The sequence below is a fragment of the Montipora capricornis genome, chromosome 14, assembly GCF_036669925.1.
Source record: "Montipora capricornis isolate CH-2021 chromosome 14, ASM3666992v2, whole genome shotgun sequence".
NCBI classification, from domain to species: Eukaryota; Metazoa; Cnidaria; class Anthozoa; order Scleractinia; family Acroporidae; genus Montipora; species Montipora capricornis.
Window position 1 is genome coordinate 25,514,082 of NC_090896.1, and position 17,500 is coordinate 25,531,581.

Genomic DNA, 17,500 nt, shown 5'->3' on the forward strand with positions numbered 1-17,500 from the left:
CGGCAGAGGCTGTGTTGAAAAGCCGTACCGGGACTCGGGGACGGGGGCCTTGGGGACTCGGGGATGTGAGGACGTAAGGCCGTGGGGACTTGGGGACGTGATGACTCATTTTTACTATTTGTTCAACTTTTCATCATATTTCACAAAATCCTCGTATTTTGATCGTAACTGCATTGTACCCCAGTTTTATATAGAAGTCCCTCGTTTACACAATGTGAAACAAATATAGAGTAAATATATGCAGTATGTTTATCACGTGTCTTCATTTAACAGGTGAGTTTTATTATACTACTATCAAGTTTACACAGTGGAGTAATTTAGGTAAAAACCAACGGACAAATCACATTGCATTAAGTCCTTATCTATTTGACATAGGAAACATGACCGAAACGTTGGTATGACCATTTCTCAGGTCAATTTACAATTCCCAAGTATATCGAGGCTTGAATTTCAATAACTGGACAACCCCAAGCAAGATTTGAAAGTACTTCCATTTACTGCAAGCGGTGTTGCGTTACAGGCAGCCGTTGAGAATTTAAACGCGTTATAAGACTTTGTATGGGACATAAAATACCGTCGATTATGAAGCCTAAAAAATGCTCAATTTACCGTTCATTGAATAAAATGAATAAAACTGACTCACCTCTGCTGTATTCTTGTGCGTTTTGGTGCTTATTTTACCGTTTCGGGAATTCCGTGTTTTCACTGTTCTAGGACGAAGTGAAGGCTGCACACTAAGATTTCGACCGTAGTCAGCTCATGCAGAGGCGGTTTGCGCCTCGAAAATCCATCCCAGCCGCGATTTTTTCAAGCAAAGCTAAAGCCCCATCATTTGCGAACCTCGGTGAATGTTTCGTCGTCAAACATCCCCACGCACTTGGCTGGAAATGAGCATTTTCTGCTTCCGATTCCACGATAGCTGATGAAAATAACAGCCGGTGATCATGTGAATGGTCACTAAGCTTGTGTCCGAGGTTAAATTAACTCCACCAGATGAGGTACAGTTATTTCATGTACAACACTTACCCCCTTCCCCACAGCGTCACTCGTAACCATGGAGCTGTTCGAGAAGCCGCTGTGGGGATGGGGTAAGTGTTGTACATGAAATTACTGTACCTCATCTGAGCTGACTACGGTCGAAATCTTAGTGTGCAGCCTTCACTTCGTCTTAGTACATTGAAAACACGGAATTCCCGAAACGGTACAATAAGCACCACAACGCACAAGAATACAGCAGAGGTGAGTCAGTTTTATTCATTTTACTGAATGAACGGTAAATTGAGCGTTTTTCAGGCTTTATAATCGACGGTATTTTATGTCCCATACAAAGTCTTATAACGCGTTTAAATTCTCAACGGCTGCCTGTAACGCAACACCGCTTTGCACTCATAATTATTACACGCTCTCTAATGACGCGAACTTGGGCTGCCTATGTTTAAATAGGCAACAATAATGCTTCAAAATTAGGCAATTTTAAATTGAAATCGGCCATCTTTGTTTTTGTGTTTGTGTACGCCTGGAAATCAAGCTTAACCCATGTACCGTGGCTTTCTACGAGACCTCTGTGACAACTTCCATCGAATGGTGAGAGTTAATCTTTTCAGTAGTATCTATAAAGCTAACAAAACTTAACTACATTTCAAGTTAAGATTATTTTACTGGCTGGAAAAGCGCCTTCATGTAACAGTGAAAGTCGTCTATGTGGTGCACGTGTTTGATTCAGTTTTCTCGCTCCAATATAATAATATTTTGGACTGGCTGACTGATATTTCGGTATGAAGCGAATGTCACCAAGACCAATATTCACATACCCGAAGTTCCCGCTTAAAGTCCTCCTTGGCAAAATGACACATTCGAACAGACAACATAGCAGTCAGGTTTTCAGGTTTGAGAAATCCATCCACGTTTTATTTCGCTGGCCAGCTTTTCTTTCCATTTTCATTTTGCATCGGAAGCTTCGGTTTTTCTCAAGTCTACTCTAATTTGCTGGAAAAATCGGAGTCATCACTACATAGACGTCGGAGTCTAAGAAATTGAGAATAAGGAATGGATTTCTTGACATGTGATGGGGATGTGACGATGAATGCAACAAATAACTGCGAGAATCTGTAGGTTTGCAGTGCACACTGGTACATAGCACGTTGTCACTAATAGATACTTTGATATCTTGGAAAGCCAATGAAGTTTCCAAAATTTCCCAGGTACATTTAAGAGACGGATGAAGAGAATTGACGGAGGTTACAAATTGATCGAGTTCTTCTCTGCTGGATGAAATAGTGCCGATGCAGTCGTCGATGTAGCAGCCGTAGAGTTCAGGTTTGGGGCCATTGTACTGATTAAAAAAATGGTGTTCAGCATATCTTACAGAAAGATTGGCATAGCTAGGTCACATTCTTGTGTCTATCGCTACAACTTTAATTTGTTTGTAATAGGTGCCGGCGAAAGAAAAACTGTTAAGCGTAAAAACTAGTTCGGCAAGGCGGAGTAGCGTTTCCAAGCTTGCTTCTTTGACAATGGGCATGCGTTGATCGAAAAGTGTTTAAGTGCTTGAAGACCTTCGCTATTGGGAATGACTGTGGATAGAGATGTAATGTTCATGGTGAAAATAAGTCTGTCTAGTTTCATCTCCCTCAAAAGCGTACTTGAGCAGGTCAAAACACACCCCAAAAGCGGTAGTTGTTGCTGTGAAAAAGCCTTGCTATGTGTATTGAGCAACACCTGAAGGTTTCGTCGGCTTATTCTAAACACTTCCCCGTGTGAAACCGAACAAATGCGTTTGCTGAAGCATCAAAGACAGCTGTCGCATAAGTAAGAAATTGAAAAAGAAAAGAAGATACGCAAGTCGATTATTTCTATGTCGCATGTTCAAGGTTTTCGTCTTGTGGCTGATTTTTGCCGCCCAGATTGATTGATCAGAGGATCTGCAAGTATTTAGTGGCTTGAGTTCCTGTCACATTTATGGCCTACATGGCCTACTGCCTATTGAACTACAACACCGTTTATCATAGTTTATCTTACATTAAAATTTTTTGGAGCAGAAAGATCACACAACATTGAGAAAGTGATCGGGTAACGAAGAACTTGGTAAGGTCGAACACGTTTGTTGACTATTGCTACGTCATAACACATCATATCCAAGATGGCGCTCTCCAAGTCACGAAAGAGGCAACTTCAAAGTGCTCACATTTTAATAGGGAACTGGAAAAAACGGCACTTATTTTCGAATTCCTGAGGAAAAGTTCTGGTAATTTAGAGAAACATTTGTAAGACCTTACTTTCCCTTTAAGTTTCTATGCATCAACACTGAGCAACAACAACAGCAGCAACATGCGCTGCAACGTGAAAGCTCAGTTAAAGGGTCAGATCAATGGGCTATCAGTCGGGCTCGGTAACGGGTGGCGAGAAGTACTTTTCGAGGAATTAATTTTTAAATTTCGGTGTGTATTTAGCTGGTACTTGAGAAGCATACAGCTGATGGCTCTTGCAAAATATAACGCATTTGAGAGGCCAAACCCCGGGGGGGAGGGGGGGGGGAAACCATATGAAACAGACGGGAATGCTCGTCGGAAATTTTGAATTCGACCCCTAAAGGAGACCAATCTAGGCGTGGCTTAAGCAAATTTTGACCCCTAAAAGATACCGTTTAAAAACACAAAAATACGACACGCAATGAGTTTTAATGATAAAAAGGCATAATCATCGAATGCTTTTATCTAAAAAGAAAATTTAAAAGGAAATTTGACTTCTGTTTCTCTTCGCGTAATTCTGTGGTACTTCGCAGAACCCTAAACGAGACATTGGTGGCATAAAATATTGGCGTTTTGCCCGGAACACCCTAAGCGAGACCAAAATCCAAAATTTACACCCCTAAGCGAGACGACGAGCATCCCCGTCTGTTTCATATGGGAGTCCCCCCCCCCCGGGGGGCCAAACGAACCTAGGAAAGGGATTTAAGTACTACACCGTAATAATTATGCAATTCAACTTCCTTCTTACGTTAGGATGTTCTCCCATCTCTGAAATTCTATACTTGGAAAATGATTCAACACGTCCCCGAGTTCCCACATCGCCATCCTACTTTTCAACACAGCTGGCGGCGGAAGACGACTCGTTAAGAAATTGTATCAGGCGTACTTTTCTTTAGGGAGGATGCAAAATTTACGCCTTATCCCAGGTTATCATCAGCAGAGTCCATATTAGAGGTGATGTTAATTATATTCCATATTTTTCCCTTATCATTACCAGTGTATTGATCGCCAGCATATATATCCCAATTTGCATGTACACATATAGGATCCCTAGGTGATCTAATTAACACACTACATCCTCGCTGAAGTTATTCATTGGTGTTACATATTCGTCAACATCTATAACAATAATAAATGACTCGCGCAAAAGGTGTAAACAATAATTATAATTTGAAGTGTTTTTTTGTTGCCTTCTCGTATTATACCTGTTTCGCAATGATCAGATGTGAAGCCAATAGGACATACGCAACAATATCCTTTGTCTGTGTATCCTGATTGGCAAACACCTCCGTTTTGACAATGGTTTGTCTCACAAGCGCTCTGGAAACAAAAAAAAGGTGAACGAATTAGTCAAGAAGAAAATTATTTTGCCAGTTTTGTATTATTTTCCTATGAAAATTAAACTGCAACTATGTGTTACTGCTGTAAAGCTCATACATATATTAGTTACGAGTTCATTTATTAAAAGAACACACAGATGCCGCGAATGGCCAGAAATTATTTGCGCGTTTTCATGATGCTCTCGTTAGGTCAAAACTTCTTTTTTTCCCATTTACGATGGCTGACGCTTTTCACTATCCCATTAAACTGCTTTGAAAACTAAAATGACGGTAAGGGTTTAGTAAATACCTGCAATTTCGCTAGGCACTTTTGTCCTACCACCTGTGGTTCGCAAGTGTGGTTGTCGTTTCTTATGTCTCTTAGGATGTTTGTTTACTATTTAACACGAAACAATTCCGCTTTGATCCAACTGGATCTCAAAATTTAACAGCAGTTTCTTGTCAAAGAAACTGGTCTTTGTAAAAATTAAAGATTAAATAATTTGCTAGTAATATATAGATTTAGCCAAGGCTAAAAGCGGAGCTCCCTGGTCATTTTTTTCTTACTGCCGGTAGGATTAGTAAAAATAAAAGGTTTTCAGATTCTCGGCGTCTTGGTGTTTCCGGTTACTGCATGTCATTTTCTTTGCTTTATTCTATATAAAAATTCATTGCCCAACTAATGAATTCCACGCTAAATTTTACCAGAAAAACCGATCTCGCATAAATCACGAAGCGATGAGTGTTTACCATTTATATAATTAGAAAAAATTTCCGGAAATTCCGGTTGGTTTGTAAATGGAACACGACTTTGGTTCGTTCCACTGGAAAATTTCCGGGAGCAGTGGGACGCCTGAGATGGTAGTCCTGTTTTCCCGTTGGAAACTTTCCGATGCAAATGTGTGTTCCATTTACAAGTTTTGAAAGGTCTTACCAGTTCCAGGCAATTCACGGCCATATCTTTAATTTTGGCGCGTAAATCTCAATCACCAGGCGGCGAACGGACCTGACTCAGAGTTAAATGGAACACGTTTTTCACCCGATCGAAATTTCCACTGTCGAAATGTCCGTATTTTTGGTAAATGGTAAACAGCCAAGTACACTCTCAGCGAGCGAATGGAAAAGGAAAAAATGCCATTTCGGAGTAAACGGTCATGATAGCCAGCAAATAGGAATCACGCTAAAATAAGAAACTGTCAGGAAACTTTGTCAGTTCAATGTCAAAATAGAGTTTTACTGATTATTATTATTTATTATTATTATATACTTTAATTATCTGAAAACGAAATCATTTACAGTTTGAAACACGCCAGCTTGGTTTGGAACAAGAATCGGCAAAATACTGCAAAGCAACCAAGAAAGGACAAACTTCAAACAAGATCCGCTCCAACAAATGACCCTTAAGTACTTTAAACCTTTAGGTGCTGAAAACACAAGTTAGTGATATTTCTCCCTAATTTTACGAAAATTCATTGCGATTACGTGTTTATAATATATGGGCACATTTTTCTTCTTACTGTCGAGGCAGATGGAGAAACAGTTGGGCAAACGGATTAAAAAGCGCTTGTTCAATCGTATTTTAGAGAATAAAAATTCGAGTTTCATTTTTTGAACAAAGGAAAACCCAATTAAATTACTAATCTTTTTAAAAATATGCATCCGTAAAAACAGCAAACGGTTAGAGCCCAAGTAAAGAATTTGTGGAGTAACTTCTTTCACCAAGTTTGAGCTTTTACTGGTATTCTGTTTTGTCGTTGTTGTTTTCTTTCTCTCTCCTTTCGTTTCAGGCATCATGCAACCTTATCAGAGCTTCTAAAGATAAGCCAAAACTTGAAATACAGAGAAAAAAGCAACTCCAAAAAAATTGAAAATAAACATTCAGCTTTAAGTTTATGTCCCCCCGATGCTTGACTTGAATAACTGCGTAGCCGCCAGTGTGGACCACAGATATGATATTTCAAACTGGATTGAAACCGTTTTCCACCTGAACACGAAATGCATTGACTGTTAAGACATATACTATTCACGTAGTATGCCTGTGTAGTCGCGTCGAGCCACAGAAAGCCCGCGAAAATTGGAGCCTCGTTTATGTTTTGGTGATATAACCTGGGTTGAACCTGCGATCCAATCGAAAACCAGTACCTGGTTAGCAGTCAACTTAAAAATACAGCTGACCTCAATGGGCTCTAAACTTAAGCCCGGGATATAGTCACGTGATATTGGTCAGTGGATACCTTGATTTGACAGTTGGAAATTGACCATAACATGGATGTCCAATATCAAAGATGTATGCTGTAAACTAGGGTGATACTGGTCACATTGGCATACATGGACGTACGGACGTACGTAAGGACGTACGGACGTAGGGACGGTCGATGACGTCATAGCTATAGAACCAAAATTTATCGCATCGATGGGTTGCTATATTTTCTTAATTATTGTGCTCCGCGCGCGTGGAGCTCAGCTGTAAAAAAAATCCATAATACTTTTTGTTGTCCCTTCAAAATTTTGCGTAAGCATTGTTCCTAGTTTTTTCTTGGGACCATTGTAAGTCCCAAGAGCAAATAGAAACAATTAACTCGAGTAGATCTAAATCGTTATGTGGAACTAAAGGAGAAAATGTTTCATAAGCAATACAACGTTGCGACCATATCTCACGGTCTTCTTCAGGCAACTGACAACTTGTTACGTGACAGAAGTGCCACGTGACAAGCAGCTACCAATCAGTCTCACTGAAACAATGCTTATGCAACATTTCGGGGGGCCAAACAACGAGTATTATGATATTTTTGATATTGGCTAATTGTGCAAATAGAAGGCATAAAGAATTCTACTAGAGTTTATACTAAAGAATATTAGTCTGAAACAATCGCAAGCTTTGGGAGAAAATTAAGTCTCTCGACAATCCACTTCATCACCTCTTACCGCCAACTAGGGTAGAGTTTTACGAAATAGGGGTCATTCTTTCATTACACTAAGAATAAGGACTGAACGTTTTAAGAGGAGGAGAATGAGAAGGAGAAGGAATGAGGAGGAGGAGGAGATAAATTCGGACAGATACACAAAGAAAAAAAGAAAAAAAAGAGAGACAAGGAAATATTTTTGATAATTCTAAGTTTGGCTCTTACATGTGCTCCATGGTAGAGGAAACCATCTCTGTCCTCAAGCTCTGCACCATGATTTCGGTGTGTTGCGTTGTTCAAATCACATTGCTGTGTCCCACTTTCAAAATTAACACTGACGCAATTGGGTTCTTTGTAACACATCCACTTACAGTGATCCTTATCCTGGACTTGTACAGTCTTTATGGTATGGTTTACAAGGCTTTTGTTAGCAACAAAAAAGAAATGTGGGAAGAGCAGTTGACGACACTCACCTGCAAAATGCAAAGTTTGATTTTCAATGTGTTTTTCATTTGCATTTTACACATTCAGAAGCACAGTGTGTGGGAATATTGTGTTATGACTGCGAGTTAATTAATATCTTTTTTCCTTGTATATAATCAAGGAGTTTATGAAATAGCCTAAGCAAGTCTTTCCAGGCTTCATTGCGCATAATCCTGCTTACGTGTACACTGTTCAAGTCACCTGGAACTTTCGAGCGATTGCGGAAGTGCAAGTATGCGAGAAAAAAAATCAAAAGGAAAAAAAAATTGGAAACTACTCGTATATCTATAAAAAAAAAAAAAAAAAAAAGAAGAAGAATAATGAAACACAGTTTTCTTGGAGATGAAAGGTCTTTTATTTCTGTCGGAAACTGGAAGAATTCATTTAATTACCTTGATGATTGACGATAATTTAACACCAACTAAGAATTGCGTGATTGTCTGATAATGTACTTTGCCCCGATCAGTTTTTCCTGACTGAATTGTTGAGTTGAGTCGAGTGTTGTAGACTATAATGCAGAAGAATTAAATTGTGAGTATACAGGAAACGTTTCTTGTTGTGCGTTTTTGACAAAGTGGAAACTCCGACGAGACGTTGTTAAGCAACATGGAGACACAAATTGCGGATTTGAACGGGAAAATAAAGACACTCAGCTTTCGAGTGAAAAAGACGGACGAGGTACTAAAGAAGGATGATCTAGAAGCTTCAGAAAGACACAGAACCTCGCCAGAAACTCTGGTAACAGCACTGAACACGTTAGAGGAATCAATAGAGGAGAAAAAGTTCGTAAATGGCGAGGACGAAGAGTCATTTCAAGAATGGACTAGCGGAATTGAAGAAGTTGTGAATCAAGCGGATGAATGTATGCGTGAATTGTGAATTGACACGCCAGATTGGGCAGATCGACCGCAATTTGAAGCACGCAACTGCTCTTTACGAGCACAAACGAGAAATCGAATTGGAGAAAGAGAAACTGAGACAGAAGCAAGACGCTGTTGAGCGTGCACATGCAGAGGAGTTAGAATGTGAAAAGAAAAAAATGGAGTTGAAACAAGCTCAAACAGAACTTCAACTCCGCCACCGGAAATTACAGCGATGTCTAGCAACGTGGTAAAAATGCCGAAGCTAGTAATCACAAAGTTTGATCACACACCACAAGACTGGGTGCGGTTTTTGGGGACAGTTCGAAACACAAATTGACAAGTCCGCTACCCCTGAAGTTACTAAATTCTCATACTTGAAAGAATTGGTGGATTTGAAGGTGAGAAACCTTATCGATGGCCTTCAGTTTAACCCCGAAGGTTATAATAGGGGCTAAAGATCTACTCGCAAAACGATATGGAAAAACGACCGAAGTTGTGGGAACCTACGTAAGGAATATACTGGAACTCCCTACTGTCAGAGAAAGGGATGTCAAGAAGATTCACGAATTTTACGAGATACAACTTTTCAATGTTGAGTCGCTGCAAACAATTCAGAGCATAAACAAACTGGACGCCGCTGTACGTTTCACATTTGACAAGCTAGATGTAATTAAGAACGAGCTGGCCATGAAAACTGGAGCGAATGGACATTTGTACAATTTCATGGGGCGCTCGAGAAATGGACAATTAACAATCCAGTTCAAGGAGTGGAAAGTTCAAAGCCAAAGACTGTGACAACTGTCAATCGAAGAGAGAAATCGAGGGCGTTCTACGCAAAACGTGATGAAAAAAAATTAATAAGGGAACATCCGAGGCTGTCTATTTAGCCAGAGTCCAGATCACAAGGCTGTTAACTGTGACAAGGTTGTGAGTGTTGAAGCGAGGAAAAAGGTTTTCCTAGAGAAACGTATGTGTTTTAATTGCTCAGGAATTGGGCACCGAGCAAGAGAGTGCAAAAGCAAGTCCACTTGTCAAGTATGTCACGCAAGACATAATGCATCATTGTGCGATAACACCCAATTTCAAGCTCAGACACGTGAGCCAGGGATGACAGCACATCACATCGGCAACTCGGCCGTAATTCATCCTGTCGTGGTAGTCACGATTAATGGATACAAATTTAGAGCCCTGTTGGACAGTGGAGCAAGTCATTCGTACGCCTCCGCTACTGCGATCGACTTGATTAATGCAAGTTTAAAATCGACCGGTTTAAGACAAATAGCGATGCTGACTGGCGTCACAACAAGAACTAAGCAAGTTTTTGGAGTGGGTATCAGATCAGTTACTGGTGATTTTGAGCTCGAAGTGGACGTCACCAAAGTCAACAAGAGAGAGTTGCTGATTTTAGAAAACCCTCGTTACAACCAGCCGATAGAAGGGAACTCTCACCTCAAGGGAGTACGAATGGATGATGTCGACGACAAAGCTAAGGTGCCTGTAAATCTCATACTGGGTGCGAACGAATTTGCGAAAATGCGGACAGGAGAACGTTTGCGTGTGGGTCGTCGTCGTGGGGACCCAGTAGCGGAGTATACCCGTTTTAGGTGGACAGTCATGTCGCCTGGCGCAGACCAAGATTTATCACCTGTTCATTTGCCGGTGAATTCGAACTGTGACTTCGAGAGATTGTGTGCACTTGATGTTCTTGGCCTAGCAGATACGCCAGCCGGGGACCAGTTTGGTGTCTACGATAAGTGTAAAAAGCAACTGACGCGATTACCTGAAGGTTGGTACGAGACGAGCCTGCTTTGGAAAGGTATTTGTCCTTCCCTACCAAATAACCATGACGGAAGTATGCGACGACTAAATTCCCACTTGCGGAAATTACGCCGAAAGAACATGTTGGACGACTATGATGACGTAATAAGAGAACAGTTGGCGGAAGGCGTAGTAGAACGGGCACCTGCCGAAGTCTCCGGGAGAGAGTTTTATTTGCCACATCGTGCGGTTGTTCGTGAGGGTGCGGAAACAACAAAGCTTCGAGTCCTGTATGATGCGTCTGCGCGAGCTCACGAAATGGCCCCATCACTAAATGAGTGCCTACATGCAGGCCCGCTTCTGCAGAACAAGCTGTGGAGCGTTCTCACTCGTTGCCGCTTCCACCCTGTGTTGGTGACCAAGATGCCTTGCGCTTTCACTGGATCGTAGACAAGACTGCGAAGGAAGTGGAAACGCTATGATTCACCAGGGTTGTGTTTGGCCTTGGCCCATCGCCATTTCTTCTAAATGGGATGATCCAGCAACATCTTCAGAATTTAGAGACGAAATGCCCCGAAACCGTCAACGAAGTGCGGAAGAGCGTATATGTCGATGACCTTATTTCCAGAGGAAGTACTACAGACAAGGCTAAGCAGTTGAAACGAGAAGCTATCGAGATCTTTAATGACGCCAAGTTCGAGCTACACAAGTGGCACTCTAATAAGGAGGGGCTTGAAACTGATTGTGAAAATTACGAGAGGTCTTTCGCCAAAGAACAGCTCAACAATGTGTCAAAGCCAGAAGGGATCAAAGTACTTGGTGTTAGTTGGGACAAGGTGCAGGCATAACCCATGACCCGGAGCCTACAGCTCCCATACTGGGCCTATGTAACGGCATTTTTACAGACCGATCTATTTTTAGACTATCTTTTCTGGAAAAAAACAAAAGCGGTTCCGGTTCGGTGACCCTATGACGTCTGCTTATGGTCATCGGGCTCCTGTGGGAGTCTCATTCGTCGGAAATTTAATCTAAAAATAAATAGGTCTGTGAAAACGCCATTACACGAACACAGTAGAGTTGTAGGCTCCGGGTCATGGGTTCCTGGTGCAAGACACCCTTCACGTTGACTTTCCAAGTCCACCAGCCGAACGGACGAAGCGAGAGATCCTTACCAACTTAGCAAAAGTGTACGATCCGCTGGGTTTAGCATCACCAGTTTTACTGGAGGGCAAACAGCTATACCGGGAAACCTGCGTTCAGAAGAACGCGTGGGATAGTCCGTTACCGGAAGACTTAGTGGTACAGTGGACGAAGTGGAAACGGAACATCCCGGATGTCGTTACAGTACAACGCTGCGTTCCTCTTCACCAAGGAGAAATTCAAGAGATACAATTACACGCATTCGGCGACGCCAAGGATTAATCACCGCAAAGGCTCGGCTTGCCACACAAGGGTTAACCATTCCCCGACTGGAAATCGTGTTAGGTCATATGGCAGTCAATCTGGCCAACAACGTGCGACAAACATTGGAGGGACTCCCACTAGCGGCTGATATCAACTGTTGGTTGGACAGTTCTGTCGCCCTTCACTGGATCAATGATCACGGAGACTACCGCCAATTCGTTGCGAATCGTGTGAGGAAGATTTAAAGGCACCCGAAAGTTTTATGGCATCACGTCCCGGCAGTCGATAACCCTGCCGATCTAGGAAGTTGAGGTGGTAGTGTGAGTGGAGCAGAAATTTGGTGGAAGGGGCCTTCGTGGCTGGGAGACCCCGCCAAGTGGCCACCTGAGAACAGAGCCAAGCCCCGAAAGTAGAGCAGAGAGTAAGGTTCAAAAAGAACTTGTCACTGTTGGTGTCGAAGGGAGAAACGAATTCGATGACCTTCCCGAGAAGTTTGGCTTTCGTAAAGCCATGAGGATTGGTGCTTGGAGCTTGCGATTCTTGCGCAATTGTTGTCCTCCTTCCAACAAGATCCGTAGACCTCTGACAACGGCAGAGCTAGCTGAGCATGAGCTGTTTTGGATCAAGAGAATGCAGAAAGAGGGGATGAGAAATACAAATTTTATCGCTTTATCGCGGATCAAGAGCAGCTCAACCTACAACAAAACAAACATGGTGTGTTGGAATGCCGAGGTCGTGTACAGGGAGATTATCCCATCTACCTGCCAGATTCGGTTCTTTTTACAGCTAACCAGCATAACAGCTAACAGCATAACCACGTGACTACACTCCATGGGGGAGTTTCTTTGACGATGACGAAAGTGAGAGGAAAATTATGGGTACCCCGACTGCGGAAGTTAGTCAAGAAAACGGTGAAGAACTGCAGTGGCTGCAAACGCTTTCAAGCAGTAGCCTTGAAGAATCCACCCACCGCACTGCTGCCTAGCGAGCGAACAGAAGGAAGTACACCTTTCAATGTGATAGGTGTTGATTTCGCCGGTTCTGTGAAGTACCGCAGCAAGCGCAAGGAAGAACGTAAAGCGCACGTGATCTTGTGTTCGTGTAGCCTTACTCGCGGAGTGTTCTTAGAGTTATTTCCAAGTTTGGAGACTACCGATTTCATCCAAAGTTTAAAGCGCTTTATTGCCAGGAGAGGACGTCCATCGAAAGTCTATTCAGACAATGGGAAAACCTTTGTCGCCGCTGCCAAGTGGGTAAAGAAGGTGCGGAGGGATGAAAGATTCCATTCCTTCCTGAGTGAGTATTCCATCCATTGGCAGTTCAACCTCGCCGAGCGCCATGGTGGGGTGGACAGTATGAGCGTCTCATTGGATTGATGAAGTCCATGTTCTACAAAACAGTTGCCCAAGGTCTGCTTACCTGGGAAGAACTGAGTGAAGTTATCCTGGATATTGAAGTTGCGATGAACAACCGCCCGTTGTGTTACGTGGAAGACGACATGCAACTTCCGACGTTAACACCGAATGTTTTCCTGATACTAAACTCCAGTGTTCTGCCCGAGTTGCAGCCCTATCACATAGAAGAAAGAGATTTAAGGAAACGCGCCAAGTTCCTGATGAAAACGAAAGATGTGATGAAGCGTAGGTGGACGACCGAATACTTGAGCGCGCTGCGTGAGCGTCACCGGCTCAGTCGCGGAAAGAAAGGGAAAGCGAATTCTCTGGCTGTTGGAGACGTTGTTATCGTGAAGTCCTAAGAACAAAACCGGAATTGCTGGCCACTGGGGATTGTGGAGCAACTGATTGCTGGAAGAGATGGAGTAGTTCGTGGTGCTAAGTTACGGGTCGGACGGTCACACGTCGAGCGTCCTGTGCAGCTGTTGTACCCGTTAGAGCTGTCCTGTGATGAAGACGACAATCACGAAACAGCTGTGACACTCAACCCTGACGCACCAATGTTCAGACCCAGGAGTGATGCTGCTGCAGCCGCGGAACTCCAAGTGAAAGATATCATTCAAGCGAACTGAATTGAACGTTATTTTAGGCCGAAGAATTTATGGACAATTTTACTCGTTAAGAATTTCTCGTGACTCTTTGTTTGTTAAGACGTAGCAGTTACCTTCTTGAGCATATGTCTCGTTACCTGCGCACGAGTCATATGGGGGAGTGTGTCGGAAACTGGAAGAATTCATTTAATTACCTTGATGATTGACGATAATTTAACACCAACTAAGAATTGCGTGATTATCTGATAATGTACTTTGCCCCGATCAGTTTTTCCTGACTGAATTGTTGAGTTGAGTCGAGTGTTGTAGATCGTAACGCAGAAGAATTAAGTTGTGAGTATACAGGAAACGTTTCTCGTTGTGCGTTTTCGACAATTTCATAAGTACCGAGATTCATCCACGAAAACCATTGTGAATACAATTCGTACTGATTCTAAATGTAGAAAATCAGGAACACAAACGACAAAATTTCACTGTGAAGAAATATCGTTCTTCCAATCAGAAACGCGAACGACGAAATTTCACTAGTGATGAATGAACGTATCGAATGAAACGTCATCCGACTGCCGTTGCACAAAAACCGCTCGCTTTGAAAAATGGCCGAGAAAAGGTTCGCTTCTGAGTTGCTCAGTTGAAGAATTTGTTTTAGAACAAGAAAACAGAAATGTCGCTCAAAAACTGAAGGAGATGTATGATTGCTTGAACGACTTTTGAAAGCGAATGTCGACCGCAGGAAAATGGAAGTTATTCCAGCGGTGAACTGAATGAATACTGAATACATCAACCAATTTAATCTCCGTCCTCACTAAAGACGGCAATAGGGACTTTAAGATAGTCGACAACGGTAGGCTGGGACGGTTGGATGCGTATACCGGAGACTTTGGACGAGTACGGTAGAAAGGCGCGAAAATTTTTAACTTAAGATTCGGCCAACACGACCGTAGGACGGAGGAATAAACATGTCTTTTGAAGACGCGAGAAATTCTCTTGTAATTTCTTTTGCAGAAGGTTCAATTAGCGAGGAGGAATTTCTTATTTTATACCATGAATACGAATCAGTGAATCCTCTTTATCCTTACTGGGAATTTGAACCATTTTGTTTAGATTCCTTGGATTCTAGCGAGTGTAAATCCGCAAAGGGGAATTGGTTCATAAACAAAAAATACGGCTACAATTATCTCTTTTACCTTTCTTTTCTGCTTTCCTCCTGTGTCATGGTGGATTATGGATAACGCTACATTGAGAACAAGCAAATTTTGGTTTGAGCCGCGATGTGGCCGAGTGATGTCTTTGAATGAACTCAGAATTTTCGCTAGATTTTTTCATTTCAGCGATGGATAAATCAAGACAAACACAAGCAAATACACATTTAACCCACTGGGTGATCAGTTTTCAATGCATAATAAAGGAAAAGACTAAAATAGTGCGAATAAGTATGGATGAATTCCTACCGTTTTCACCGTAGATTCCACGACGAGAAACCCGGCGAAAAAGCACGACGGTCAAATGTCACGGGGATTTTGCGTGACATAACACTCATCTAACCGTCCTAGTCTACCGTCGTGTACTATCTTAAAGTCCCTAATGAATACGAGCCGACTTTCCTTCGAAGTTTAGTGGCTAGCTTGGAACGACAAATGAAGAAAAAGGGTTATACCGCAAGCGTAAGAAACGACCTGGTATTTGAGAAAACCAGAGAGGTTCTTTAGTCCAAACAAAAACAGCTAAAGAAGCAAGGAAAGGGAAATCAACCCAAAGCGCCGGTAGCTTTGACAAGCGACGAACTAAAAACACTCTTCACTTTGGACTACTTTGTAATATCTGAAACACAGTATGTGTTGTAAATTTTATTAAACAAGTTGTCGGTTGGGCGATTTTAAACCATTGTTTATCGCTTTCATCGCACCACTCCATTTGTGCAAAGTAAAATTGTCTATCAAGCACTACCACGAAGAAAACTTCAGTACCTATGAAATACACACATTACAGCATGGAAAATGCTTTGTACGATTTTTATTCACTGGTTGTTTCGTATCAGAAAACTCACTCGTTCGCTGCGCTCACTCGTTCGTTTTCTGATACTATTCAACTCGTGATTAAAATCGTACGCGCACATTTTCCATGAAGTAATCTCTACTTTTCGATCAACTGAACAAATTTGATTGCAAACGTACCGTTGCTGAGTGGTGAAGGAAAAAACAGCGTTTGAAACAAAACAAAACAAGATAAAACCAAAAATAAAGTAAAACACCATCAGCTACTACCTTTCCCGACTATTTTTTTATTTCAAGGAAGGGCAGGGACCTCATCTAGAAAAAGGTCATGGCGGACAAAATAAAGATGTAAAATTGAAAGAGCTTCAGAGCGGTTGCTGATTAAAATAGGTTCGAATGAATGTTGACGGCACTTATTTGAAAGAACATGATATCTCAACTGAATCAACTTCCTGGTAGTTCCCCGCTATTAATAGTTGGTATTATAGAACATAATTGTTTTATTCGGTAGCAGCCAAAACGCGGGGCCGACGTCGGGGTGTCATTTTTTTCCATTTTTTTTTTGGTTTCAATTTTTGTCGTTATTCTCCTGTAATGTTACGTTGGAATGTTCGGCATCTTTCCTTCATTTATGGTGGAAATAAATAAAAAAATATGGGAAATACGGAAGCTACGAAAGGGACATCTTTGTTTGTTTTTTCGAAATAAGAGAATTTCAGAAATTGGAGTTTTTATGGCTAATATATGCTAAGTCCTAGAGACACTGAAGACTCGCTGAGCTCCACATTTTAAAACTAGATTTTTAATGTTTACGTCTTAAAAACCTTTTCCGCAATACAATTAAGACGAAACAGACCATAGCGACAGTTCCACGATAGTCGTCACACAACGTTCTCATTTGCTTGTTTCCGCAAAATTGTTTTCAATGTTGTTGTCTTTTTTATCGTGATATAGGATTCGATCCCTTGAAGTCCAAATAGAATTGGCTAGCAAGTTCCCCTGCGACTCGTGCGTAGTAAAGATGGACAACAACATGACATCAACACGAACAAACAAGTGGAGAACGTTGCGTGACAGCGTAACGATCATCGTGGAACTACGATTCTTTTTTTTTTTCTCAAGAAGTAAACATTACAATGTTATTTTAAAGTGTGCAGCTCAGCGAGTCTTCAGTGTTTCTGGCAGTTGGCGTATATTTCATAAACTCCAATTTCAGCATTTTCCGAAATTATCTCAATTTTGAAAAACAAACTCAGATTTTCGGAAAGACGAAGTCAGATGCTCGCAAAAAACCAACTTCGATTTTAAAACACACACACACACACACACACACACACATACACACACACACAAAAAAAAACAAAGTCCGATTTCGAAAAAAAACAACTAAGATGTTCTTTTAAGTTCTTAAAAGAACTTTCATAGCTTCATCCTTTCGAGGTATTCCCTTTTTTCTCGCTTTGACCGGAATTCCCGGAAGTTTCTGTACCATTTGTCAAAAATTACAAGTGCCAGAGAAAATA

At 41.7% G+C, this 17,500-nt stretch overlaps 1 protein-coding gene across 1 annotated transcript in view; it reads right to left on the bottom strand.

Annotated features, from left to right (window-relative positions):
• LOC138033203 (uncharacterized) overlaps positions 1-17,500 on the bottom strand; it is a 47,596-nt gene that overhangs the window by 24,770 nt on the left and 5,326 nt on the right. Inside the window, exons 2-3 of the mRNA XM_068880968.1 lie at positions 7,696-7,943; positions 4,454-4,568 (exon numbers count right to left, since the gene is read on the bottom strand). Coding sequence (XP_068737069.1) covers positions 4,454-4,568; positions 7,696-7,943 — 363 coding nt within the window. The remainder of the gene's footprint in view (positions 1-4,453; positions 4,569-7,695; positions 7,944-17,500) is intronic.